The following is a 27,974-nucleotide window of genomic DNA, read 5'->3' on the forward strand; positions in this document are numbered from 1 at the left end:
TATCAGAAATGGCTAAAACTTGCACTAACTTACATTTTCTTTCATTGTACAAGTGTAGAGCAAAAACACAGAATTCTAACTTTTAGAATTTATGACATTATATATAGTGAACTACAACTGTGTTATCCCATCAAAAACTGTTTTAGCACTATGCAAACTTAAAATAATTGTGACTGGCAGGATGAAATGGTTTACATAGTAGTAATCATGTTAATATGTCAGCAACAAGATTTTTTTATTTGTTTTTTAAATTTAACTGGTATCCAGTACAGTATCATTTTGGTGTTTTCAAAGGCAACACACAAACTTCTCAATTATATGTCCACTATTCCAGGACTTTTGGGGATGCAATTGACATGCACTGGCTAATTTCTTCTCTGCTTTCAGTCTGAGGGTAACACTAAGGAGCTACAAAGTTCTGATCAATAAACTGTGCCAACACACTAATAGCTGCCTGCATTCCAGAGCATGTACTGTACATTTCACACAGGGTGCAAAACACAAATGCAGAGATACCCAAGTTAAATTTAAGCCAATGTAATTCTTTATATATTCAAGTTTGACTCAAGATTTTGGCCTCATAGAATAACACTATTGGAAAGACCCTTAACCCTAACCTGCTCTTGGTGCTTAGATTCAACTCACATAAAAGCATCTAACTAACACAAATGTAATATAAATTCAATAAATGTAAAAGGTTCAATATAGCATTCCACGCCCTTGTCTGAGAATAACTCTAGCCTGCCTAGGGTAACCAACACCACAGTGCCCGTTTTGTCCACCTCCTAAAATAGCCAGTGCCCACAGAACACCCTCCCACCCCTCCACTCCCCCAGTCACAGACACAGACAACCACCCTGGTGCAGCACTCAACCACTATTCTTGGCCTCCTCACTCACTTTGGCTGGCTAAAGCATGAAGATTGGGGTTGCTGCGCTGGTTGGGGGTTTGCTTGGGGTTCCAGGGTTTCTTTGTTTCTTGTTGGCGTTTAGTACGGATTACTGGCTCCTAGCAAGTGATGACTGCGGGTGGTTCAAGCAGCTGAGGGCAACAACATACAATGTAACTCAGACCAACAGCACAGAGGTAATACACAGAGTCTGTAAGATTTAAAGAAACCACTGGATAGAGCAGCAATTTTGGGATTGTTAATTTGCAGGATATTTTTTGAAAGCTTTAGTTGTGCTTAGATGTATGTAGAGAACTATTAAAATAATTTTAATGTTCATTTGACTTTAAAAAGTCTGCTTCATATTTTTAAGTTAAACAATATTGGATAAACCTCATGTTTGAAAGTAAATAAAATTTTAGAAAAGTTTTAGTAAAATTTAAAAACTGCATTTATAGAGTATGGCTTAATTTATTGAATTTGATGAATTACTGTTTAGGAAACTTTGAAGGATCTACCAAAGAAAAAAAAAATACAGAATTATATAAAAGGTCTGTGAGAGTATGTTCAGTCAGGAATCTGCAGTGAATGTCCCATTGGTGCAAGTCATTTGATTTGACTTGAAAGGTGAACACCTGCAATATTTATATTCAGCTCAATTATGAGCAATATAAACAACACACTGAGACAGCAAGAATGTGACAGGGACTGAAAACAGCCTTTTTTTCAAAGGCCAATCTATTTTACATAAACAAGTTTATCTCACTGTTTTATTCTCAGCTCACAGGGCTCAGAACACAAGCGAAAACAAAAAAGAACTGATTGTTGCATATTAAAGAAGAAAAAGATGTTAGTTCATTGGGGTAGTAAAGGCGCTCTTGATGAATAGAGCCAAATAGTTTGTCACTACACTATGTATACAAAGAAGAAAAGAAAAATGGTCTTCAGGGTTCAGCTCTTAAGATAGAGATATACTGAATGAAAATGGACCCTATTGTAAAGCAGCAATCGATATCTATACTCATAGTGTTCTTCAATGATTCTTTGAATAAATATGGGTTCTTAGCTTTCTTAAAAGGTTTCTACTTTCTGAGAGGGAAACACTCAGTTTGTAGTATTTTACAGAGAACCTTTAAGGGTCCCCATGATGGAAACCACGTTTAAAACCTTTTTTAAGAGTATACACAGTGACATAATTCAGACTTCTGGTCTAGTTTATTTTTATGGAAAAAAATGATGTTGATGCTTAATATTTCACCTCTTTGGGAAAGAATCCATATTGTATCTACACACTGGACAGTTGCTAAATAGGTTTCTGGGTTTATTGCCTTGTAAGATTTTTAAAGGTTTAATGAGATTTATTCTCTTTTTAAAAAGATTTGCTATCATTACTGCTAACTCACTGCTGGAAAAAGACTATTTTGTGCATTTTGCATCATTAATGTTCAGGGCCCATTTTACTAAGAGCATGGCAGTGTTAAGATTGACTTTTGATTTTATTATAGTGTTTTAGGCAGCTGGAACCACTATGAGTCCATGGTTCATTCAGAATTTCAGAAGAATCACCCTTCCTTGAGCTGGTCCTGAACGCATGCCAACATTGCACTAACATACTGTACACTAGCACTGCATTAACACACACCAACACTGCACTGCATCAGGAATAGCTAACCTCAGAACAATCAAATTAAATCAAACTATGACACTACAATAAAAAGAGGCCACACCCAAGCACAGAGTAAAATCTAGTGATATCTGGGCCTTAAGTGACAGTATACTGTGGCAAGCTGACAAAGTACAGACTTAGCAGTACACTGTGGCTCCCCACAGTGCAGAAAGTGTGCAACAGCAATGCCATGGAGACAGACCTGCTCTTCTTAACTGAGTGTCAAAAATACAAGCATTTTTGGGAAATCTACTTTTAAAAAAAACCTGAAAGTTCAGTCTCAGTTCTTAAGTTTCACAAACACTGATGAACTGGTCATCCAATGCTCTGGCTGTGCAGTATATGCTCTTTCTTTCTTTCTTTCTCTCTCTCTCTCTCCCTCACACACACTGAGATGAATCAAATATGAATACCCACCAGGTTGCTGATAAATACATCCTAGCAATCTTAGTCAAGTTATTTTAGGTGATCCATTATGTGGTTTCATTAGACATTTGCTAGTCAGTGTTAGTATGCTAACATTTAGTACTCTTAAACTGAAACAATCTTGGTTTGCTTAAAGGTAATTTGACCCAGGCACTGGTTACTAACTCACTGCTATTCTGCAAGGATAGATCACGTTTCTGCCATTAGCCCAGTGCCAGCTATACTTCAAAAGACATAATTCTACCTAGTGCTCTCAGCAGCCTAATTTGTGTATTAATAAGACATCATTGAGATATGACAGTGCTGCAAATCTGTCCTCCTTTCAAATCATTAAAAACCATATGGTTCCTCTGCCTCATTAATCATTTTTATGACAGCTTCAAGTGTGCTGAATCATATCATATGTATGCTTAAGAAGCCATAGACCACAAATTCTCACAAGGTTGGGTTGGCAGAGACCCATACTTACAGCACTCGGTTGCATGTCTCCAAAAATGCAGCCATTTATTCAAAACTAGCAGTTCACTTCAAAGAGCTTTAGAAAGGTTGTGACATTAGGTGATGTTTCAAATTATTCCAGTCAGTCAGAGGCCTCTCCACTTAGTTCATATAGTGTCAATATGAGGAGAACTACACAAAAAGAAAATGGATTGTTACATTTTCCATCCTCTCATGCACTTTACCTAGTTGTCCTAAATTGGACATTTAAAAGTTGTCTTGTTTCCAGTGAAGCATTTTAACTCTCGCTCTGGTTTTTTCCAGGCCTTAGAGGCAACAGATCCAAACATTTCCTTTCTCAATCTCCATCATGAGGGATTTTTCTGGCGCTGCCTCTTCCAGAGTGACCCCACCCAACATGTATTATTGGCTGTTCTATTCAGTGAGTGAAACCCAAATGTCATGTTATATGAGTTTTTTCAGTTGCTAACATACTGTAAATGCTACATGCCAGTTTCACAAAATCACAAAATATTGCATCTGCAAATTCCTACACCCACAGGTACAGACCCCAAAAACCAACACTAATCTGAGTGCTACACAATTAAACAATTTATCTGAGTCTAACACGTCATTTGTAAAACACTTTTTGTCAAAAAATAATAAATCTATTATAGAAATGTAGGAAAGCAATGACTCACCAAAGCCATTTAAAAATAAGAACTTTACAAGAATCAATATTCAAATTTTTGTATATGAACAAAAATGCAATAAACATATGAATGATATTTTATAAATAAATGATCTTTTCCTTGTCCAAGCAGTGAGGATAAAAAATTCTTGCATAGCAAATCAATGCTTGGCAAGTTTTTGCACCAACTTCACCACAGGCTTGTTCCACTACCTGCAGTAGACAGACTTGCTCATGATTGTGGCAGTCTGTGCTATGCTCAGAAAAATCCTCAATAGGATTAAAAAACAGAGAATCTGATGGAAGGAAGATCACTTTGATACAAGGATGGCTGGTGAACTATTTACTGACATACTTTTGTCAGTGGGAGGTTACATTGTCCCATACAACAAAATAAGTAGTGTTGTCTGGGGCATCAAGTTTAAACAAATGGTCTGAAGTTCAGCAAGAAATTTTAAATATATGGAGTTATAAGGGCAAAGAATTTCATGCCTATCCACCAGTTTGATCTGGGACCTCTACCATGGCTCTGTGTCTTATGATGTTCCTTTCCTGCCACTGCCTTGTAAACAGACTAAATCCTGACACATAAATAAAGATGAATTCAGCTGTTATAGCCCTTGAACCAAACAACAGGATTCTCTGAATAAACACAATCTTAAAGAAGAGTGATGAAAATACTTTGAATTTGTGTGATTCAAAGGCACTATACTGTAGAAGTCTCAGAGTACCTGCACAGACAATAGCACATCTCTTCATACGTTCACTGCTTCTCTCAAATGCATATGGTATATTTGCTTAATGGACAACCTGTGTCTTCTCAGCGAACGATCGATGGTGGATATGGAAACTCTGTATATTTTGAAAGATTCGATTGTCCTCTAGTGTATATTGTTGAATATCTCAAAGTCTTATCATGTTATTTGCCAAAATTCAGGCTCTTGTTCTGGACTGAAGATTCAGTTTCGCCCACCAGCTGCTGGTCTTCTTTGAACTCTGCACACAAACAGTGAAAGGTCATGCTCAAATATGCAATCATCTTGAGAGACAGATTTTCTGCAAGTTTACCCACATAACTGTTCTCTGTCCTGTCCTGATTCTTTGCTAAAGTGAAATGGCTCAAATTTTGATACACTCTCTGTCCTGCTTTCTGCAAGCTCATTCCATGATTGATAACATTTCAGATTAGTTTGGCTCTTATTTTATATGAAATGTGTTACCTTTCTCTCCTTATATTTCTTCCCCTACCTCTTGTTCTATGTTGTCATTTCTGTACACAGCATGCCTGTATTCTTTTTATAATGGAGAACATGAGTTGAAGAAAGTAGAATGTGCACTCAGTTCTGCAGCGTTGGTTTGTTTTTCTGGGAAGTCAGATCAGTGTGTTTGTGTGTGCAATTGGTGACAGTACATAAGCAACTGGTAAAAACTGCTAAAAATCTAGAACATACTAGTTGTCAGTCCCCTTCTTTTACCAGCTGAAAAACCACAAACCCATGTTTCCTCTAATATTTAATCATGTGCTTTTGTAATAATTTCGTCATTTTTATGTCTTTATTTTTACTTTTTTAACTTATGTACTTACTTATGTACTTGTACATTCTTCATAACATTGGGGACTCAAATGTGCGAGTGGTTTAATGAGATACACAATCCACAAATGAATAACAGTAAACAGTTCCGGGCCATACATAAAATGGGCCCAGAGACAACAAATCCAAAATCCAGGTCCAGCATTGATGTCACAATGTGCATGAGTAGGCTTGAGTAGTAACACAGGAGATCAGAAAAAAAAACAAAACAAAACAAAACAAAAAAAAATGGATATTCAATGTAGGAAAGCCAGAGAAGCATGGCAGGGTCATTCACAAAGATCAGTCAGATAAACAATGGCTCAGACTTTACTTGACCTAGCAAATGGCAAGGCTTCACAACTTTTGCCAAGTTTCATACCTGCTGTCATGAGCTTTATATATAGTGCAAACAGGAAATGAGTGTAACCACCAATAAAGACTTCAGAATTCAGGGGATGATGCCCTCTGGTGGTGTGGTGTCTATGACACATATGACAATACTTTTTTCCATTCATGTTATGTATGTATATTTTATCTATTATTTCTATTAGATTATATTTTTTGAGTTCATTTTCATATATCTTGTTGTCTTGCTTTGTAAAAACCGGTCATAATTCATAATAACTCTAATTACTGAGGGCAATTTGCTTCAATTTCATATATTTGATTTGACAAAGGAAATCATCAGAGAAGACAAACCACCAACTCTACCTGGTTATATTTCATACAAATTGAGTGTGAGACGCTTTGCTTTTTGCACCTTCAGCTGCACATTTACAGAACATGCTTTATAACTACATAATTATTATACACCAAGTAAAATGAAAGCATTTTGTGTTTTATGTGACTGTTATGATGCAACTGTTTTTGGGCTTATAATCACAGCTAACCAGCCAAGATTGAAAGTGTGTATACATGGATACCTCTTCCCCTTGCCTGTTGCAGTTGGACCTGTTCCTCATCATATTTATGATGCTACTGCAGGTAAGATGTCTATCTTGTCTATCTAACATGACTATCTCTAACCTAAACATTATGCTGATATTGCACTGACACAAAGTAGAAAAGTTTGGATTTAAAAATGTATTTACATTTGGTTTGACTTCCCACTGAGATCTATTAGAAAAATACAAAATGCTAGTTATGTGGTATATGAATGTGTTCAGTGTTGGCTAGACACAGAACCCATCTATGAGCCAAGATGATGACATCCACAACCCAGTGGGCCAGCCTCTGCTTAGACAAGAGAACCGATTGTGTCTTACCACCATAACAAATGAACAGCTGGTCTGAGGATGTCCAAATAACACTGTACGGCATGTGCAAGGTACAAAAAGGAACAGTCTGTGGGCTCACATTCATTGAAGGCTGCAAGTTCAATAGACTGATTGATGAAGCTTGGTGATATTTTGGCAAGAAATCCCCCAATGTATGCAAGGTGAGCTTATGGTTAATGTATGCAAGACAGAACATGTATTTCCCTATCTTTTTCAGTTGGTGTGATCATTAGCAAAAACAAATACACCAGGACAAAGTGCAATGCACCAGGTCCAGCCACTGAGGTAAACCTCATTCACAGAACATCTTCCACTTAAGAGCATATGGAGCCCAGTGCTAGGCGCTCTTGCACTAAGAAATGTTTTCCGGACTACCAAATCACCGTATTCAGTTGGTAATTCAAGCTAACAGGCCAGATCTACAGACACAGGTGACCTGGCTATGGGTGCCAAATCTCACCATCTATTTAGGGCAGCATATCTGCTTAGGAAGGAAGCTGCCAGAGTGCTGACAACTAGTGAAAGCAGCATTGGGCCATCTTGCTGGCCATCTCAGGTCCACTAGCAGGACTCTGTTCACCTCGGATCACCCAGGATTTGCTGAATCCTGTACTAAATGGGATGAATAAGTGGTAGAGGAGGAAAAACATATAATAAGGTGTGGGCATCTGGTCCCAATGGGCTGTTAAGTTCTGTCAAGTAGAACAACAACTGGCAATGTGTTGACATGGCACTGGTGAAGAGGCCATCTTCTAGTGTCTCCCTGGCTTCACTCTTTTCCCTGGCTGTCCAACTCTGCAAATGAGAACAATAACTGGCAGTGTGTTGACTTGGCACTGATGAAGAGACATTCTTCTGGTTAGACCACCAGCAAAACAAGATTTCAGGGATTTGTGTAGGTTCCCCTTGTGCTGCCAAAACAGCTCTGACCCGTCAACGGACAGACTCCACCTCTGAAGACCTCTGAAGGTATTCTGTGGTATCTGGCACCAAGACGTTAGCAGCAGATCTTTTAAGTCCTGTAAGTTGTGAGGTGGGGCCTCCATGGATCTGACTTGTTTGTCCAATACATCCCACAGATGCTCTAATGTATTGAGATATGGGAAATTTGGAGGCCAAGTCAACACCTAGAACTCTTTGTCATGTTCCTCAAACCATTCCTGAACAATTTTTGCAGTGTGGAAGGGCATTATCCTGCTGAAAGAGACCACTGCCATTAGGTAATACTGTTGTCATGAAGGGGTGTACTTGGTCTGCAACAATGTTTAGGTAGGTGGTACGTGTCAAAGTAACATCCATGTAAATGCCAGGACCCAAGGTTTCCCAGCAGAACCTTGCCCAGAGCATCATACTGCCTCCGCCAGCTTGCCTTCTTCCCATAGTGCATCCTGGTTCCATCTCTTCACCAGGTAAGCGACCCACACGCACCTGGCCGACATGATTTAAAAGAAAATGTGATTCTTCAGACCACTTTCTTCCATTGCTCTGTGGTACAGTTCTGATGCTCACATACCCATTGTAGGCACTTTTGGTGTAGGCACTTTTGACGGGCTAGTCTTCACCCTCCCAAGTGCATCAAGGAGCCTTGAGTGCCCATGACCTTGTCACCGGTTCACCAATTGTCCTTCCTTGGACCACTTTTGGTAGGATATGGTTCAACTGAAATCGAGCACTTGTCAAGGAAGCCAAAGAAGCCAAGGAAGCCAAGGAAGCCAACACCTGCTCTGTGTCCACTGCCTTGGCATTGTCAATTTTAGGAAAGCAATTCCTCATTCTAATATCCCCTGGACTGACTGTGCAGTGACGCCAATGCTGACCTGCTGGTATCCTGAAGTATCCTGATCCTGGAACTGAAGCTGCATGCAGAGAAATTGCCATTTTTTCCTTCTGCTTATTGCTCAAATTAAGTGAGTGTGTTTAACAAACTAATTATAGTTAGACTATTCAATTCACTTTTATTTATATAATGGATATTGTCACAAAGCAGCTTTACAGAAATATGTAAATTCAAGAGATAAATTTTAAATTTATAAATATAAAAGAGGTGACGGTGGCAAGGAAAAACTTCCTGAGATGATATGAGGAAGAAACTGTGAGAGGAACTAGACTCAAAAGGGAACCCATCCTCATCTGGGTGACAACGGATAGTGCAATTAAAAATAATTCTATAACTATGTACTACATGGTCAAAAAGTGTAATTATGTAACCAGGAAATTCATTATAGTTTTCACATGAAGTCTATTTTGTAGAAGTTATCAACTGTTCACTGATGGAGACTTGAGTGCAAAACTGTTCCTGGCAATTGTAGTCCAAAGCCATCTTCTTGGTTATTAAGTAGTACCATGCACAGTAGTCTCATATATCTGAGTGACTTCCAAGTGATAAGAACTCCAACCAGAAGTAGGGCATCAGGATGGATCAGGCAGGTCTAGAGAACAGAAGGGGTCAGGATCATTGGTACCTCAGGAGTAGGATGTGTAGCTCGACAGAGAGAGAGAGAGAGAGAGAGAGAGAGAGAGAGAGAGACAGACAGAGTTAGAGAAAGAGAGAGAGAGAGAGAGAGAGAGAGAGACTATTAGGTAAATTACCAAACTACCATGGCAACACTGAAGAATGTATGTAGGGAAGCTTTATAGTTACATTCAGATATTGTCTCTTTGGTCAGTCCTGATCAGTGAAGTGGCTTCAGTCTAATCAACCATGACATCAAGGGAGATCACAGAAAAAGAGCAGTATTATTCAGCATTGCACTCTTTACTGGAGATTGTGCTGAACATCTAGCTGTGGTATCAAGTCTACTTGTCCAAAATTCACAGAGAAATTCTTATGATTATATGTGGACAGATTTCAGGATGAATTATGCCAAATGTCCAGTTGTAGCCTCAGTTGTGTCAGCTTGTCTAGTGATCATAGAGAAAGCTTTATGAGCATTTCAGGAAAACAGGAGGATTAAGCATGCAGTTATCCCACAAAAAAAAAACAAATCACTGGATATATTTTCTGACCTGTTGTCCTATTGTATACTGAGCCTGGGCTCCACGGCACATACATTACGATTGGCATAGGCCATAAGCCTGCATTTAACACATGCTTTGTATCACCTATGGTCTCACTAGACAAAGCACAACATCTTGGTGTATGCTGCCCAAACACTGACTGTAAACACCCAGATGACATTCTAGTGAGGTCTTATGACATGAGCCTTGTGTATGGCATGTGCAGGCAATTTGTTTGCCAGTCTGCTGCTTGCATTAGAATGACTGTCCCAATCTACAGCTATTGGCCTGTCTGTGGCAGAACTGATTGAGCTCTTGCTATTGGCAGAGGAACACCTAGGCCAGGATATAAGGCAGCTCTCCACCAATCTAATTTATGCACAGTGGCAAATGTGGATGGCACAATCCACAATGCTGGACATGTGTGAATCAATACTGCAAAGCCTGTCCTGTATAGCAGGGATGTTCTGTGGGCCTGCAGCCATTAAAGTCAGGGGCTTTTGTTTTTTTGCTTTACAGCCAACAACATTGCTCACTGGGCAGCAGCTACATCAGATCAGTGGGTCCTGATGATGATGTCACAGGGGTCGAAACGTCAGTTCTGCCTTCTGTCCCCAACATTTTTGGGGCTAAGGGCCTCAACAATGTCAGATTATATCAAGTTTGCCTGTCTGTCCTAAGAGATTCTTCAAATTTTTGAGTAAAGGATTCTGTTCAACATATTTCCTAGTTCAGAAACATCCAATTCTAGATTTGAGAGGAATGTTTTGCACATTAGAGCTATCAGATGTTATTCATGCCATGTGGACTCCCAGTAAAACAGAACAAATAGCTAGAACTGAGGGTGGTCTATCTAGCCTTCAAATTATTCTAAGAGTTCTGAGCCACCAACACATGCTGGTCCCTTCACACAACATCGTGATTGTCAGATACTACATTCAACGGCACAAAATTGGATGCTGTTCTTGATTGGGAAAGCTCCTCAAGTGGTCCCACCCATGGTTATCCACACTGAGAGCAACTTGCAAAGATAACACAATGTTACTGTAGACACATTATCATGACAATTTATATGCCCAGGAGAGTGGTGTCTGCTTCTGAATTAGTGTAGATCCAGATCTAGTAAAAGCTTTGCAAGGTTCAAGTGGACCTTTTCACTGATGTCAAATCGACTCATTGTAGGTGGTGGATTTCCCTGGTGGACAGTACACTAGGTAACGACATGCTCGCACATAACTCGCCTAACTGTTTTCTGTACACATTCCTGCCTCTACTGATGATTCTGGCCACATTGTGTGCACTTTGGCAAGGAGGTCCCAGAGTCCTTCTTGTGGCCCTGAAGTGGCCTGTGATACCTTGGTTTTGACAGCTGCACTTTTGTTCCATGTTTATTAGGTCACAGCAGTGTGGCATGTCTCTTGGGGTTCATAAATTTATCAATCTTTCTGATGGCACCTTTTGCTTGCCATGGTCTTCCAAGAGACCAGTGCTGTATCTCTACCTTAAGTCCTTAAGCCTTCCCATTATGAGCCTGTGCAAATCACTTGTATTATCAATGGATGCCTTGGTGATAAGCTTGCCCTGCTTGGTTGGTGGCCAGTTGATGTTGAAGTGAGCTTGTGGTTGAACCCTGGGTTTGTTATGCCCAGTACATGCCTTATGGTACTATTTGGACCAGATGGTGCCAATTGGATCCTTAGATCAACTGTTCATCTGTCACAGAGGAAAGACATGGGAAGCTCCCCTGACTAACATTGGCCCACTGGTTGATGGACATCATCACCTTGGCCTACAGGAAGCTGGATGTCCTGCCCCTATCTAGGCATACCACTGACCTGGTATTACTGTGCACTTTCAATAGGTCCTATAGTGGTATCATAGTTTCTCCCAGTAGTGTGAGTAAATACCAAGGTCATCACCAAACACCATTTCAGTCTGTGGCAAATGCTATCCAGGTGAAATTCACTGGCCTGGTGCTAATTACAGTATATGTGTTATTCTGGTTCAGTAAGCACTGGATAATTGCCAGGGTTCAATGACATTTTGTATGCCAACTGTATTGAAATCAAATTCTATGTCATACAGTCACTTTGTAAATAGGTTACTTCTAGTTCACCATGCAAACATTGAGATTTGCTGTACCAAGTGTTATTTTACAGGCTGGGGGCCAGTACCTCTCAGTGTAACCTATATTGTTAAATTAAGAAATTTGCAGTGATCATATGATTAACATTACTGATTATCATGAATAAGTTCATTTCCATGCCAATTTCTTGATTGGCTCTTTTGACTTGCCCATTTGCTTGTGGATAAAATCCTGACATGAGAGTGACAACCACTCCAAGCTTTTCCATAAAGCTTTTCCACAGGTGTGATGTGAATTGTGTGCCCCAATCACTGATGATGTCTTCCAGTTAGCCAATGTATCTGAATACATGGTTGAACATTAACTCTGCAGTTTTGAAATCTTTGTTTAGCTTGGACAGTGGTATCAGGCAGAGGGACTTGGAGAAGTGATCAATTATGACCATAGTTACTGTTTTTCCTTGGGAGACTGGGAGAACATTCATGAAGTCTAGGGTCAGGTGTGACCAAGGGCATGTGGAATGGGGAGAAACATGAGCTTACCAGTGGGCAGAGTGTAGGAACATTAGATTGGGCACACACTGTACAGGAGGATATGAGTCTGTGGATGTCCGTGAGCATCTGAGGCCACCAGTACTTGTTCTGCAACAACACATATGTTTTTGTGAAATCCAGGATGTCCAGTCGCTGGTGAAAAGTGGGCCCATGTTGAGTTTCTCCCGCAGCCTGAAAGCAATGTAGGTTTTTCCAGTAGGATGACATGACATTGGTGCATGCAGGCTCTAGGCCTGGGATATTTCATGGTCTAGGTCCCAGTTGAGGGCGCCTACGAAGCATGGGGCCGTTGGGTAAACACAGGAGAAAGCGTCCCCTTTGCCATTCTTAGAATCAGGTCAGAATGTTATGCTTAAGTTAAATGGAGTGAAAAACAGAGCCCACCTTTTTGCGTTAATTTAGGCATTTGGTGGTTCTAAGGTGCTCCAGGTTTTTGTGATTGGTGAAGATAGTGAATGGGTGAATAGTTCCCTCAAGGCAGTGTTTTCATTCCTCTAGGGCTAGTGTGGTTTCCAACATCACGGTTGTGTTCGTTGGGTGTGAGCTTCTTGGAGAAGAAAGACACTGGTTGGGGCTTCTCTCTGAATCTCTGGGAGAGCACTGCGCCAGCATCCATGTCAGATGCATCCACTTCCATGATGAAAGGTTTGGCAGTAACTGGATACTTGAGAATTGGGGCTGTGGTAAATGCAGTCTTCAAGAGAATAGAGCTTGGTCAGCCTCGGGGTTCCATTTTAACCTCTTCGAGCCTTCCTTGAGCAGAGTGGTGAGGGGACTGGTGATTTAACTAAAGCCCCTAATAAAGTTGGCAAAGCCTAGAAATTATTGGAGCTCTTTGACTGTGGTAGGGGTTGGCCACTACTTGACCACCATCAGCTTACTTTGGTCCACAACCACACCTTCAGCGCTGATGATATAACCCAGGAAATAGATTTGCTTGATGTGGAACTCGCACTTTTCTTCTTTAACAGTGAGGTGATTTTCCAGCAGTTTTTGGAGTGCTTGACATGAGCCACATTATTCTCTTGCAATGGGGAATAAATCAGTTGAAGTAGGCAATGATGAACTTCCCCAACATCTCTCGAAGCATGTCCTTAATTAGACATTGGAATACCGAGGGGGTGCAAGAGAGCCTATATGGCATCAGGCAGTACTCATAGTGACTGAAGTACTCATAGTGACTGAAGGTGGTGCTGAAAGTCACCTTCTCTGATGCCCCCCAGATTATAGGCACTACACAGTTCCAGTTTGGTAAATATTGTAGTCTCTCTGAGTTGTTCTAGGGTGGTAGGGACTAATGGCAGTGGATAACGGTATTTGACAGAGACTTGATTCAGCCCTCTATAATTGATGCATGGTTGTAGACCTTCCCCCTTTCTTTTCAATAAAGAAGAAGCCCGCAGACTCAAGAGAAGTGGAGGGTCTGATGTAGCCTTGGGCCAGGGCCTCAGAGATGTAATCTTGCATTGCCTGGTTCTCAGTGCTGGAGGGGGGTAAATGCAGTTTATGGGGGTGTGGTTCCAAGCATGAGGTAAGCCACTGGCGGATGGATAGTTCAATGAGGTTATCCAGTGATTTCTGCTCGTTATGACATGCCAGTTTAGTGAGGATAGCAGGGCTCAGTCCTTTGCAGTAAGTAGCTTTCAGAGCGGCCTCATTCCTCATTCCAGCAGTGAAGGTCCTGAATTCCAGGGTGTATTCGGCTGTGCCACATTTTCCTTGGGTTATGGCTAGGAGAGTTATGGCTGCTCACCGATTTCATTTCCCTGCAGAGCATGATCAAACATATGGTGGAACAACTCTATGTATGAGGAAATGTGCTTGTCACCCTGGTTCCATATGACTATAGCCCAGGTGAGTGCTTTGTCGGATAGAAGGTTAATGAACTGGGCCACCTTGCGCTGATCTGATATTCCAACTTGTTCGGCAAAGTACAGAGAGCATTGGAGAATATTTTGCATTGAGCAAGGTCACCTGAGTATTTGTCTGGGCACACGATGGGAGAGGGGGCTACAGAGTGTGTTGCCACCATTGTTGAGACCAGAGCAGGTGGCATGGTGGTTAGCTGCTCTAGCTTGGCGTTGAGCATGACGATTTGCTGTCGTTGCTCCCTTACTAGACATCCCTGTGCTGTAGCCAGTCAAACACTCCTGCTGCCTTCATGTGACAGGCAAAATATTTTGTCAGATGCAGATTGCAGAGAGTGTTTTTATTAAAAACAACTGGCAATAGTAAACAAATCCAAATCACAAGGCAAAGATCGAAAACACAGTACAGGCAGTGGGTTAGGCAATGTGCAAACAGAGTATACAAGAACAAGACAAAAATCCAGAAACTAAGAAACATTTAAGAGTCAAAAACAGAAATAGCAAACATAGATGAAAGGCTTGGTATGTCAGATGAAATGTCAGAGCTGAACGAATATTTCGTAAAGTGAAGGTATAGTGGGGGTGCTTATATATGTGTGGAGGTGACTGAGTCCAGGTGTGTGCAATCAGTGTGTGCAATCAGTGCAAATAATGTGGTGACTGTGAACGTGACAAGGAATGTGGTGTGTGGGTGGTGTAGTCCGAGGTGTCCATGTTTGTAGGCCGAGGTACATTGTGGGAAGTGGAGTTCAGTGCAGATTCTGGCGTAGACATGACGTCAGTAATAGGCCAATATTAGACATCTACTATTAGATGTTTATTTGTATCTTTGCATACTTATCATACATATATTATCATATTAATCTAAACTGTATATTTAATTTTTTTTATTTTATGCTACATCTTACTATAATTGAAGTAAAGCAAATGTTGAATGGAAAAAAATCCTTAAAATCCGTAAAGGGGGTTTGGGCCTTAAAGGATAGTTAGGATCTACATAAGCTGTTTCTGAATACAGAGAACTTTCTCTACTTAACTAGTGAGGTAACTTTTGAACTTAAGTCAATCAATTCTGAATATAGCCCCACTTTACTAGTAATTGTGATTTAGTCAGGGCTTGTTGAGCAGCACTTTCAAGATTCTCATAAATGCATAGTTCTATTAGAAAACTTGACTTAGCTTTTTAGACAGTGACTTGCAAGACCCATGTGCCTTAAACATCATTTACCTGCTTTCTGAAACACAGTACTGTTTACAGTACACTGTAAAATGAGAATATTTACAAAGAATGTTTTCACAAAATAACAGACATTTTGGGTGTCTGGAAATGACAGCCATGTCTGTGAAACCCCATTAATACATACTTTTAAATCCCATATCTTAATGAACTTTTAGCACTGTAACACAAGGCAACATTTGTGATCATGTCTGTCTATTGTGTATAATGTGAAAATATGTGTGTGTGTGTGTGTGTGTGTGTGTTTAGTTTTCCGTGGATTCTGGACTTTGCTTATAATCCTGGCCATTGTAGCTAGTGTGACTGGGGGCTTCCTGCTAGTGTGTGCAGTTCCCTTCATCAGCCACAAACTCTACAGGGCAGGTGGTGCTTTCCTCATCACAGCAGGTACAAAGAAGTGTGTTTTTTTTAGCAACATCATGTCCTCGAGCATGTACATGAGTCCGTATCTGAGAGCCAACAGAAGTAGAAGTCCACATTACAAGAGTGCACAAAATGCTAATGCATACACATCACTGAAACTAGACCCCTCCAGCTGCCAGGGTGATGACTATAATTGGACAGATTGCATTGGGTGCATGGGTATTTAAAACAAAAACGGCACACAGTTTTTAAGGTTGCACAATACTCCAAACACACCAAACAAGACTTTGCAAACTTTTGCAAATCTTCTCAAAATCTCAGGACATATGTTTCTTTATGTAATTTAGGTGGTAAAATCAGGCCAGACAGTTATTGAAAATAAAATACAAAATACAAAATATAAATGCAAAATGGATAATAATCATAAGAATAATTTCATGTTACTAGTGATATCATGACTTTATCATTGGGTTATAATCTTGCTGAAAAGCCCCAAGAGCCCAGATATTTGAGGTTCAAGATATAGAAGATATAGGTTTCAAGATATACAAGATATAGGTTCAAGACCTTCAAAAATTCTTTATCTTCAAAAACTATAAGGTACTCTACATTTACAGCTCAACAAATGTTACTTAAAATTATATCAACATTTTGAAACAATTAGAAAGTGATTTATGAACACTGGCTAAACACAGATAGAACATTATTCCATAAGCACAAATATTGTTTGGTTTTATAAGGCTCTTATATTCTTTCAGGCTGTTTCTTAGTAAGCTTTAATCTCTACAAGTAACGAATTAAAGTAAAACTAGTAACTAATTAAAACTCAGCAGAGATAACATTATGATCATATATGTGTTCCAATAAATTTTATTTTTCTAGATATATCCTCTAAGATACAAAATGCAAGACATTAGATCTTAGAAAATAATTGTTTCTTAAAAAGTCACTTTAAAATTTCATTGTTTAACAATATAGCCATATTGAAATACATTAAAACATCCTACAAACCCCCATAAAAACTGCTAGCTGACCTTCAGTCCTGGTTACACTGAAGGTATGTATCTAGGTAATATTAGCAATATTTATTGCTTATGTTAATGTGCCAACTAAAGCTAATGTGTAAACGTATCGTAAGGTGATTAATTTTTGATTACTCTATATCTAAAAGTTTCTTTGTCGTTCGTTTCACCATACTGAGTCTATTCTCTTCTGCCGCCACTTAAATAGAACATGGATCTTGACTGACCACAGCCACCTAGGTTACATATTCATCCTGGAAGATGACTAACCTTTATCAAACCAAGTTTATCTAAGAGTTTGGATACTGGGGAAAAAAAAAAAAAAAAAAAAAAAAAAAACCTACAGGATCCACCAGTGATGAAGCTAGGGGTAAACTAATTTTGAAAAAAAAAAAAAAAAAGGCTGATATGTCCTTATAATATAGAGGTCACAATATGTTGTGGTGTCATTTTTGTTGCACACTCCTGGTTTTGTTGTAATTATTACAAGTTTAATCCTGATGGTTTAATATGTGTACTTTTTTGTTAGCATGCTGTCTGCTCGCTAGGGTAAACACTCATACCTGTTGCACAAATTGATACTTGACATTGGTTGGTCTTAGAGTGACAAGTCTCAGTTTTCTTGTAAATCCTTAAGTTGAATAAGGCTGGAAATACATATACAGTCAGGTCCATAAGTATTTGGGCAGTGACACAGTTTTCATAATTTTGTCTCTGTACACCACCAAAATGGATTTGAAATGAAGCAAAATGTGACTGAAGTGTAGACTTTCAGCTTTAATTTTAAGGGGTTTAACAAAAACATTGCATTAGGAATTAACTAATTAGGAATTATAGCCATTTTTTACAGAGTTCCTCATTTTCACAGGCTCAAAAGTAAGTGGACAATTGTCTGATAAGCAGTTTCATGGACAGATGTGGCCTGTTTCCTTGTTATTTCATGACAAATTAAGGAGATAAATGGTCTGGAGTTGATTCTGGAAAAATGCTTAGAATTTGCATTTAGTAGCTGTTCATGGAAACGCTCAATATGCGGTCCAAGAGATGTCGATGCAAATAAAGGAAAAAACAAAACAGACCAATTAGAGAGATAGCAGAGACTTTGGAGTGGCCAAATCAACAATTGGGTACGCTCTTAAAAAGAAGGAATGCACTGGTGAGCTCAGCAACACCAAAATGCCTGGAAGGTCACAGAAGACAACTAAAGTGGATGATCACAGAATTCTTTCCTTGTTGAAGAAAAAAACCCTTCACAACAGGGTTTCAAAGTCAAGAACACTCTGTAGGAGGTAGGCCTTTCATTGTCTACAAGACTACAATCAAGAGGCACCTTCATGAATGTAAGATGCAAACCACTGGTAACACTCAAGAACAAAAAGGCCAGATTAGACTTTGCTTAAAAACGTCTAAAAAAAAAAAAAAAAAAAAAAAAAAACCTGACCATTTCTGATGCAAGCTTAACTTGTACCAGAATGATGAGAAGAGTATGGAAAAGGAAAGGAAGGGCTCATGATCCAAAGCATACCACATCTGTCAAATATGTGGAGGCAGTGTTATGGCATGGGCATGTATGGCTGCCAAAGCAACTGGGTCACTGGTGTTTATTGGTGATGTGACTGCTAATAGAAGTAGCAGGATGAATTCTACAGTGTATAGAGCTATACTTTCTGCTCAGATTCAGTCAAATGCTGCAAAACTGATAGCACTCTACTTGCTGTAATTCCTAAATGACTAACGCAATATTTTTGTTAAACCCCTTGAATTAAAGCTGAAAGTCTACATTTCAATCACATCTTGGTTGCTTCATTTCAAATCCATTATGGTGGTGTACAGAGGCAAAACTATGAAAATTGTGTCACTGTTCAAATACTTATGGACCTGACTGTATCTGTAGGTTTTAGCCATTGGTTAGGCGTGTATCATGTTTAGGTTTAATAGTTTGACAAATCCCCACCCTCTCCGCTGCCATTTTGTTCAATTTTCATATTATGATCTTTCTATATAATAATAATTCCTCACCCCAAAATGGAATATAATCTGATCTAACTCCATACTCCCTACAGCCAAACCAACCAAGAACTCTACTTAACACTTTAAAGCTTTAATTGGTCCAATGCGGTCTGTACCACATTATTGTCATAGTGAAGTGTCATTGGCCAGACTAACAATTTGGCCACTTGCATTAAGTGGTCATGCCTTGAGAGGCATATATATTTACCTGACCTCCATAAAACAACATATAGACAAAGACACGTATAATTACTGACACTCTGTGTTTCTTTGTTACCTGCAGCATGTCTTTTCCTGGTGCTAGTGGGTCTCTTCATACTGTGGAAGGAGCTGGTAGATGTGAGACAATATATTCTACAGGAGAGAGGAAGCATTTGCCCTGATGCCCGTCTGGAAGCACAATATGGCTGGTCCTTCATTGTTGCAGTGGCTGGTATCCCGTTGATACTTCTCTCTGGTCTTCTTTTCTACTGCATAGGAAGACATCTCCAGAAGCACATTTAAAGATGAAGAGTGTTTTGATAGACAGTGATTGAGTCAAGTGTTGGTAATAAAATACTCAGTTTTGGAATAAGCAGCACAGTGAATCCTGATGGTGGAACTTGTACAGGTACAACTTGATACATAAGCCTCTTTGGTATAAGATCTCTATGTCTCCATTAGTTTTATTTCTAACATCATATTTGCTAATATAAACATCTGACAGCAAAAGGTCTGTAAAAGTGGCATAAAAATATTATGAATGATAAGTTCTTTATGGCTGTTGACAGTACCTATGATTGAACACTTTTGATTTGTTTTGATTATTATGGAGAACTTTATACAGAGAAAGTTAAATAATTTTTTAAAATTAATTTTATGGTTATTATCATCTAAACATTAACAGTGAAGATGTATTTAAAAAAAACAAATGTTTATGAATTGTATAAAAATTGTTAACGTGTTTAATTTTAATTAATTATAGTTAGTCACCAATTGATTGTTTGTTAGTCACCAATTAATAGATTGTTAATAGTTAATTTATGATATAAATTGACATTGTTATTTAATTCTTTTTTTTGTTTCTTTACCAGAAATGTTTAATAGTAAAACCTAATAAAGGGCTACAGAAAGTCTTGCCCAGAAATACGGATGCAAATGTTCATAGAAATAAACTTAGCATCATAGTTATTTAAGCTCAAACCATATTGGTAAATTCCCATTTTTTGTTACTTTTGTCACAAGGGAAAATTTTAGGTGGGATATTTGGAACAGACTACTGATACTTAATTGTTCACTAAAATGCAACATATCATTTGTCATATATACTCACCATCCACTTTAATACGAACACCTGTACACCTGTACCTGAGCATAATATTATAATATTATGTAGCATATAATAAAGCATAATATTTAATATTCCTATTAAAGTGGGTGGTGAGTGTACAGTATTTGTATGACTTTAATGAAAAGGTATAAATACTGTATATTTTCCTTTCTTCTAACTTCAATGCCTGCACTAGTGGACATAAGGTCACTGTGATTCTGTGCTAAAGACATGAAAGTTTCATTTCTGTCTGCACCATACATGTACCACAACCCCATTTCTGAAGTGTATGCATTGGCCATAATGTTATGTTACATTTTTACATATATGCTACTCACAAACAGTGGCCTGTGACTGAGAACAGCAACCTGATCTCATACCAATGTAAATCAGTGGCATTACTAAGGTTTTAGACATGGGGTGGCAAATATAGGAGCCACTAAGAGGTTCCACCACCTAATCAAGCATAAGACAACATGGCATTTACAGAACCATTTGTAATATGTAATATTTAATTAAATTCAAAATTACAAATTTCAAATTGCAATTCAATTCAAATTCAAGAGAGGTAGACACGCTAGTGAATATTCTATCTCTTCCTTTCACAGATGATTAAAAGCTCAAAAGCAGGCAGCACTTTGATAAATGCACGACTGTCTTCTTTTTGGCACTATTTGTGTATGGTAGAGATGTTTGCTGCCTCTGATGTCCACTGGGGATCGCTGGCCACCTGATCTGAACTGGACTCAAGGGGTGAGGTGTGCGTCATTCATCTCAATTATTTGCATAGCAACACAAAAAATGCAAGCATTAAAAGGCATTTTATGTAATGTGGTTGATCATGTGCATAATCAGCTCTGTCATGCTCCGGGTCACTTAGCACAGCAGGTGGGTGTATCAGCTAATCTTTCTCCCCCTTTCTCTCCCTTCTATCTCTAGCACAAACACACACATACACACATGCACACAGGCACACACAAAATGCCCCCCTCCCCCCCTCACACACAGCTATGTGACAGGTGTCATGAACAGATGACCTTGAAAGAGAAAGTGAATCCCTTGTGATGCAGTGAGAACTGCACAAGACTGAAATCCATGCAAGCAATGTTAGGCTTTACTGAAGACCAAACGCCTTCGCTCTGAAGTGTTCTAAATAGTTTCTGAGTCTAATGAGCTTTGTATGTGTGCTCCTTTTGTCTCTGCTCTTCTCAGTGCTGCAGTTCTTCTTTGTTGCACTATGATTTGAACATTGTCAGAGTGTACAGAAAATCATTACATCATTTACATTAATAATAAATGAAAAAAAAAATCTCATTTGGCTAATTATTCCTGTTGCTGGAGTAATTCATTCTCCTAATTTTCAATAAGACATTCAACTGACTAGCATTAGCTTTCTGTGCAATTAATCTAGCTTGCTTATATATAGATATATACACCGATCAGCCATAACATTAAAACCACTGAAGGTGAATAACGGTGAATAACATTGATTATCTCATTACAATGGCACCTGTCAAGGGGTGGGATATATTAGGCAGCAAGTGAACAGTAATTTCTCGAAGTTGATGTGTTGGAAGCAGGAAAAATGGGCAAGCGAAAGGATATTAGCGACTTTGACAAGGGCCAAATTGTGATGGCTAGATGACTGGGTCAGAGCATCTCCAAAATGGCAGGTCTTGTGGGGTGGTCCTGGTATGCAGTGGTTATTACCTACCAAAAGTGGTCCAAGGAAGGACAACCGGCAAACCGGCAGCAGGGTCATGGGCACCCAAGGCTCATTGATGCACGTGGGGAGCGAAGCCTAGCCCGTCTGATATGATCCAACAGAAGACCTCCAGTGGCACAAATTGCTGAAAAAGTTAACGCTGGCTATGATAGAAAAGTGTCAGTACACACAGTGCATCACAGCTTGCTGCGTCTGGGCCTTTTAGCCGCAGACCGGTCAGAGTGCCCATGCTGACACCTGTCCACCATATGAGTATCAGAACTAGACCAACGCAAGCAACTAGCAATGCAAGAAGGTGGTCTGCTCTGATGAATCATGTTTTCTTTTACATAATGTGGACGCCTCAGTGTGTGTGCATTGTTACCTGTGGAAGAGATGGCACCAGGATGCACTCTGGGAAGAAGGCAAGCTGGAGGAGGCAGAGTGAAGCTCTGGGCAATGTTCTGCTGGGCAACCTGCTGGCATTCATGTGGATGTTACTTTAACACTTACCACCTACCTAACCATTGTTGCAGATCAAGTACACACCTTCATGGCAACAATATTCGCTAATGTCAGTGACCTCTTTCAGCAGTACGTATATAGTTTATTTCAGCTAGTGTGACAATGAAAAAAGTAAATAAACAGCTTACCAAAAACATCATTGGTAGGGCTTTAAAATTTAAATTACAAATTATTTTCCAGTATTTCACTCTCTAGAGACAACTACAAAGGTAGTTTACCACAGATGAATTGGTGGTTAATTTTTTTATTTTATTATTTTTTTTTAGTAGTGTTTTTCAATGTAGTTTCTCATTCCTAATTCTGACCCTGCTTCTGTTTAGAGTCTCTTTTTTTTTTTCTTTTGCCAATTTCTGTTTATAATCATTTGTCTGTATCAACTTCTGCCCTGGACCTGTTTCTAATGTCAGGTTGGCCTCTACCTCTAACCACATGCTCATGTCAGACATTGACACTGAATCTGACACTGACATAAGTCCAGTCACTGAGATTTCCCTGCTGTCACACTCTGTTCCTGGTCATTTTCCTCTGTCAGTTTAGCCCCCGAGAATTCCACTGATCATTGATGATAATTATGTTTAGTTGGTCTATATTTGTTTTATTAGTCTTTTTTCATTTATGTATTTACACCCCCTGTTTTTAGTGTCTTGCATATATCTGGTCTCAGATGTGTTTCTTTAGTTTAGTTCCCCTGCATTGTTTCCTTGTTTCTTATTTTCTCTGTCTTTTCATTTATTTGGCAATTTTTAAACTTATGATTTTGGGTTTGGATTTGCCCTTTTTAGCAGTCTTTCTGTACACTACTGATGTTTGGCTAACTCCTACAGTAAAAGTTTGTGATTACATGCAACTGCCTCTGGCTTCTAGTGTGTTACAGCAAGCACATTAAATTACTTACTTCCCCCAAATTCCACCAGGCTCTCTTTATTCTGTGCACTTTTTCTGACCTTGCATCATCTGTGATTTGGCAGATAGGGTCAGTGTTTGAGTGTAAAACCAATAACAAGGAAGAGCAAGCAGAAGGCTGCTAGTGGGGTTTCCATACACTTGTTTTATGCAGATTTTGAAACTGGGTATAAAAAAATCACAGAAACATTTTAAACTTGGCCAAGGTGGTAGTTTAAGATCAATGCATCAGTAAAAAAATCAATAAAGAGAGGAATTTCTAAAATATTTCAATTTTTTAAAGTATATTCACTGATATATACCTATTAGACTACGCTATGGCTCACCACTATGAAATTTCTTTTTACAACTACAGTGAAACAAAATGTTGTGTAGTGGGATCATAGGCTACAGAACCTCAAAAGCTATGACAGTTGGTGTAACACCTTAAAAATTAGGTTTTGGAATTAAAAACTTTAAAATCAGCTAAATAATAATATGTATATTTGTCTAACAATTTGCTAACCAATGTTAGAGATTAACAAAATAGTTTTGATGCTTATGGCATATTTTGACACACTTGCTACTGTGATTGACAATCAAGGCTCAATCTTTGCCCACTTGTATCTGCCCATGACAAAAGTAACTTCAAAGTCGAGTAGTATTTATCTAGTTGAATAGCTAACCTTGTTAATTTAGTTAACACAATCTTGGGTGTTACAGTAAATACTAGCAGGTTTAGCTTCTCTTAAATAAATCATTAATGATATTACAATACAAATCAGATCTTATAGTTCCATTCATTTCAAACCATGATAAATGTAAGCCAGTTTACAATCAGGATAAATAGCTATAAGCTAGCTATTTAGGATGGGTGCAGAACATGAAGGAGTTTGCATACTCATGAATATTCCTAGATTATGCCATTTTTAATGAGGGTACGTTGTAGTGTTGTTTCTAGTTTACTGGACAAAAAAAACTTAACAAAACACTATATTAAAAGTAAAAATACCATGAGCCGAAATGATTGGCTGGGGGTGGTGGAAGCCCCTAAAGCACCCCCCCATCACTAGACTACTATGAAGGAATATGTTTAAACCAAGCATGAATTAGTTCTCCAAATCACAAACCATCATCTTTGAAATGTCATTTAAAAAAAGGGGAAAAACAATGTTCTCATGTTCTTCAAAAAGCCAAGCGATCAAACTTGCAAAAGGATGAAAGGCATGCTAATGGATGGCTGAAGAGCTGCCTTTAATAGGCTCTCATGCCGAATACATATGCACACTCACAGAGCCACAGTATCGTGAACCCTCTTACTGTCTGATGTGTCCATGCTCGATTTTCTCGCGCTCCCATGTGCCCTCACATCAATATACATACGAATAGAGTGCACTCTACCTAGAAGGGTCACAGAAGCGTTTCAACATGGCATGTAATTGTTATCGGCACCTTTGTAATTATAATTCTGTTGTGTCCGTTAATTGAAACAACACACTGTCCTGAAGGATGTTTGTGGCTATGAGGGGAATAATTAAAGCAGGCACGGGTTCCAACTTTTTGAAGTCGTTGGGCTCTTATAGTAACCAAGCAAAGTAACAAAGCAAAAAACATAATTGCAGGATATACTGGAACATTTTTGGAGAATGCTTTGATGGAGGATAGTTTTGATGAAAGCTTTTTGAAACAGAGTGTTAGTTTCAGTAGTTTCAACAGAGGGCCATAACTGGATTGTGAAAAGAGAAGCTAAAGGCTACACAAAAGAAGGCTTTAAATCAAATTGACACACCTTGTCCACTTAGTGGAAGTGCTGTTGATCAACCAAGACATGATTGGTTGATTGTTTTGAGCTATGGCTTTGAGGCTAAGTTGCTAACAAATAATTGAAGCTTAAGAGGATATCACATTATATATACTACATACCATATTTACTCACAAATTTGCTTTAAACTATGGTAATCTGTGAAAGTCTCATGTATGAAACTGTATCACATAACCCTGTTGTTATCTATATATCAACAATAGTAGGATACATTCAATGGCAGAAAACTGTAGAAAACTGATGATCATAGGTTACCACTGATACTAATGATAATAAGCTTCTTTGATTTGTTAGCTGTGTTAAACTTGGAGATCCAGTCCAAGACTAAAGCAGCAAAATATGTGTATCAAACATGTCTAATTGACTATATTTGAAGTAAGTGAACATTTTGCATGAATTAAGGGGAAAACTTGCTTCTAGATTGCTTCAAAGCACAGTGTATTACCATCACTGTACGTAGCCCAAAGTAAAAGGACTTGCATTTGTTTTAATAGATGAGTTCATTTTTACTGCAGAATGAAATATGGATGTAAAAAAACAGCTCTTATATGAATCATGATTCTCTCTTGAAAATATTCTGTTAGGAAGAAACTGGCAATATTTAAACTTCAAAATTACTTAATGCTTTGCTAAAAATGATAACACAAACACTAACATGCCAAAAAGGGGAATAACAACCAGTGTTTTTCCACTTCAAGCAGTGAACAGTACCATTTCTGAAGGTTTTCTGATACAGTAACCTAGTTTTTTTTTTTCCATATTGGAAAAAAGTTTTATGCACCCTGACTTGAAATCAACTCAAATCAAGAGGTCCCTATGTGCCACTGTTGAGTTAAAGGTACTGTTGCATATTCACTTTCTCTACCAGGAGAGATGACTGTAAATTGAATAGCCACAATTTACAATTTAAATATTCATTTAGTAATTTTTAGGACTTGAAGGAACAGACATTACAGGCATATATCACGATATTGACTCTTTTGATCAGAAAAGGTCTCTTTTTTTGGAATTATGAACTGTAAATAGAAGGCCAGAGTCTCCAGTAGGGGGCCTTATTGTTCCACATGCCTGAAAAAAAAAAAAAAACACTTTAGACTCCATAGATGCAACCTAGGCACAGCATTTACAGCTGAACAGTATGTTCACAGGAGAGGTAAGGTACGAACTTATATTTTGCATTTTGTTTTGAAGTCACAGCTGCACTGCCTCTGGAATCATAATACCACAAAAAGTGTTGATAAATATACTGGTGCTTCCTGCATGTTTCCCAGTTTCACACAACCGACATGCATCTACAGTAGCACCAACATTACCCACCATCACTGTGTCTACCCACCAGTACAGCTTGTCAGAGATCCTTAATGAACCTCTAATGTATACCCCTTGTCAGTACTAACAAAAGGAATATCACTTCATTTGTTACAAAGCACAAAAGGCCTTAGCTTGCCAGTGAGTGTGATTAAAAAAATGGCCAAAAATTATACACCAGTGTAGAAATAATATAACTTAATGATTTGCAAATTAACCCTGTCTGACTCTAAATGACTCTTTGGGGCATTAGTGAAAACTGGTGAAGCCAGCCGATAATAAGTCCAGCTCGGAAACCTGTAAACAAATGGAGGGCATTATTTGGCTTGACAGTGATTATGCCGAGGGGCCTTATTTCAAATGTCTCAGGGTCTACAGCGGGTTGTATGCACTGGCATGGAGGATGAATGAGCAGAGAGGGGAAATTGCATTATGAAACCAAAATAGCTCCATTAGAGGCTGAGATGTGCAGGAATGGTGAAGGTGAATGAAATGAAAAGTGTGTGGTCACAATAACACTTTGAATAGATTATAGAGAAAAGGAAATAGTCACACATCCGCTATGTTTATTACTGCAAACTCTTTCTTTTTTAAAGAATTTAGTGACAGTTTCTGCAATACTACCAAAGAGTGTACTATCAGTGTGTAAATAGGTTCTGATAAATCTGATTTATTGTGTCATAGTTAAACACTGATCTTATGTTTACTAGCTTTGTTCGAACAGTTTTAGCTCATTTAACACATGGTTTTTAAAACATTAAACCTAAACTACATTATGTACACAAATAATTTGTTGTTTTTAATTCTCAAGAACCTACTAAAATCTGTCTAGGAACTACACCTTTATCTTCACTAAAAATAAATATATATGAACATATAATTTAGAAACAGGCCCATGTCCTCTTACCTTTCGTATGCTAGCTGGCATGGTATAGCTAGCTGGCTAGCTAACTGCTAGTAAACTAGTTTGTTTTTGTCACAAGTGGGACTTGTGTATCAGTCTTCATAATCTCAGTGATTTATTTACCAGTAGCAATACCTCTCAAATATATCACAATAACCACAATTTTGCTCAGTATTAACATTAGCTAAGTTCTTTAGCTATCTAGCATAGCATGTGTTCTGCAAGTAAACTTTCCAAGTACATTCTCTCAGACGGGATTAACTGTTGTGTATTACATAATGCTAAAAGCTTCAGCATGGTCAGAGGAGAGCAATACCACACCATGCTGTTGTTCAACTCTTTTAAAGGAAGAAAGGAATTCTGTCGCTTCTCTCCTGGTGACCCTGGACTAGTGACCTTTACCATCAAGCAGAACAATATT

General features: G+C 38.7%; 1 protein-coding gene across 1 annotated transcript; it reads left to right on the plus strand.

The window, feature by feature from the left end:
• Positions 1-823: 823 nt before the first annotated feature.
• Positions 824-20,230, plus strand: LOC113542838 (transmembrane protein 182). The gene is made up of 5 exons (XM_026940627.3): positions 824-1,086; positions 3,744-3,861; positions 6,570-6,668; positions 15,953-16,090; positions 19,382-20,230. The coding sequence occupies exons 1-5, from the start codon at positions 916-918 to the stop codon at positions 19,600-19,602; spliced, it is 747 nt and encodes a 248-aa protein (XP_026796428.1). The 5' UTR covers positions 824-915; the 3' UTR covers positions 19,603-20,230.
• Positions 20,231-27,974: the final 7,744 nt, after the last annotated feature.

The sequence above is a fragment of the Pangasianodon hypophthalmus genome, chromosome 7 (genome assembly GCF_027358585.1).
Source record: "Pangasianodon hypophthalmus isolate fPanHyp1 chromosome 7, fPanHyp1.pri, whole genome shotgun sequence".
In the NCBI taxonomy this organism is placed as follows: Eukaryota; Metazoa; Chordata; class Actinopteri; order Siluriformes; family Pangasiidae; genus Pangasianodon; species Pangasianodon hypophthalmus.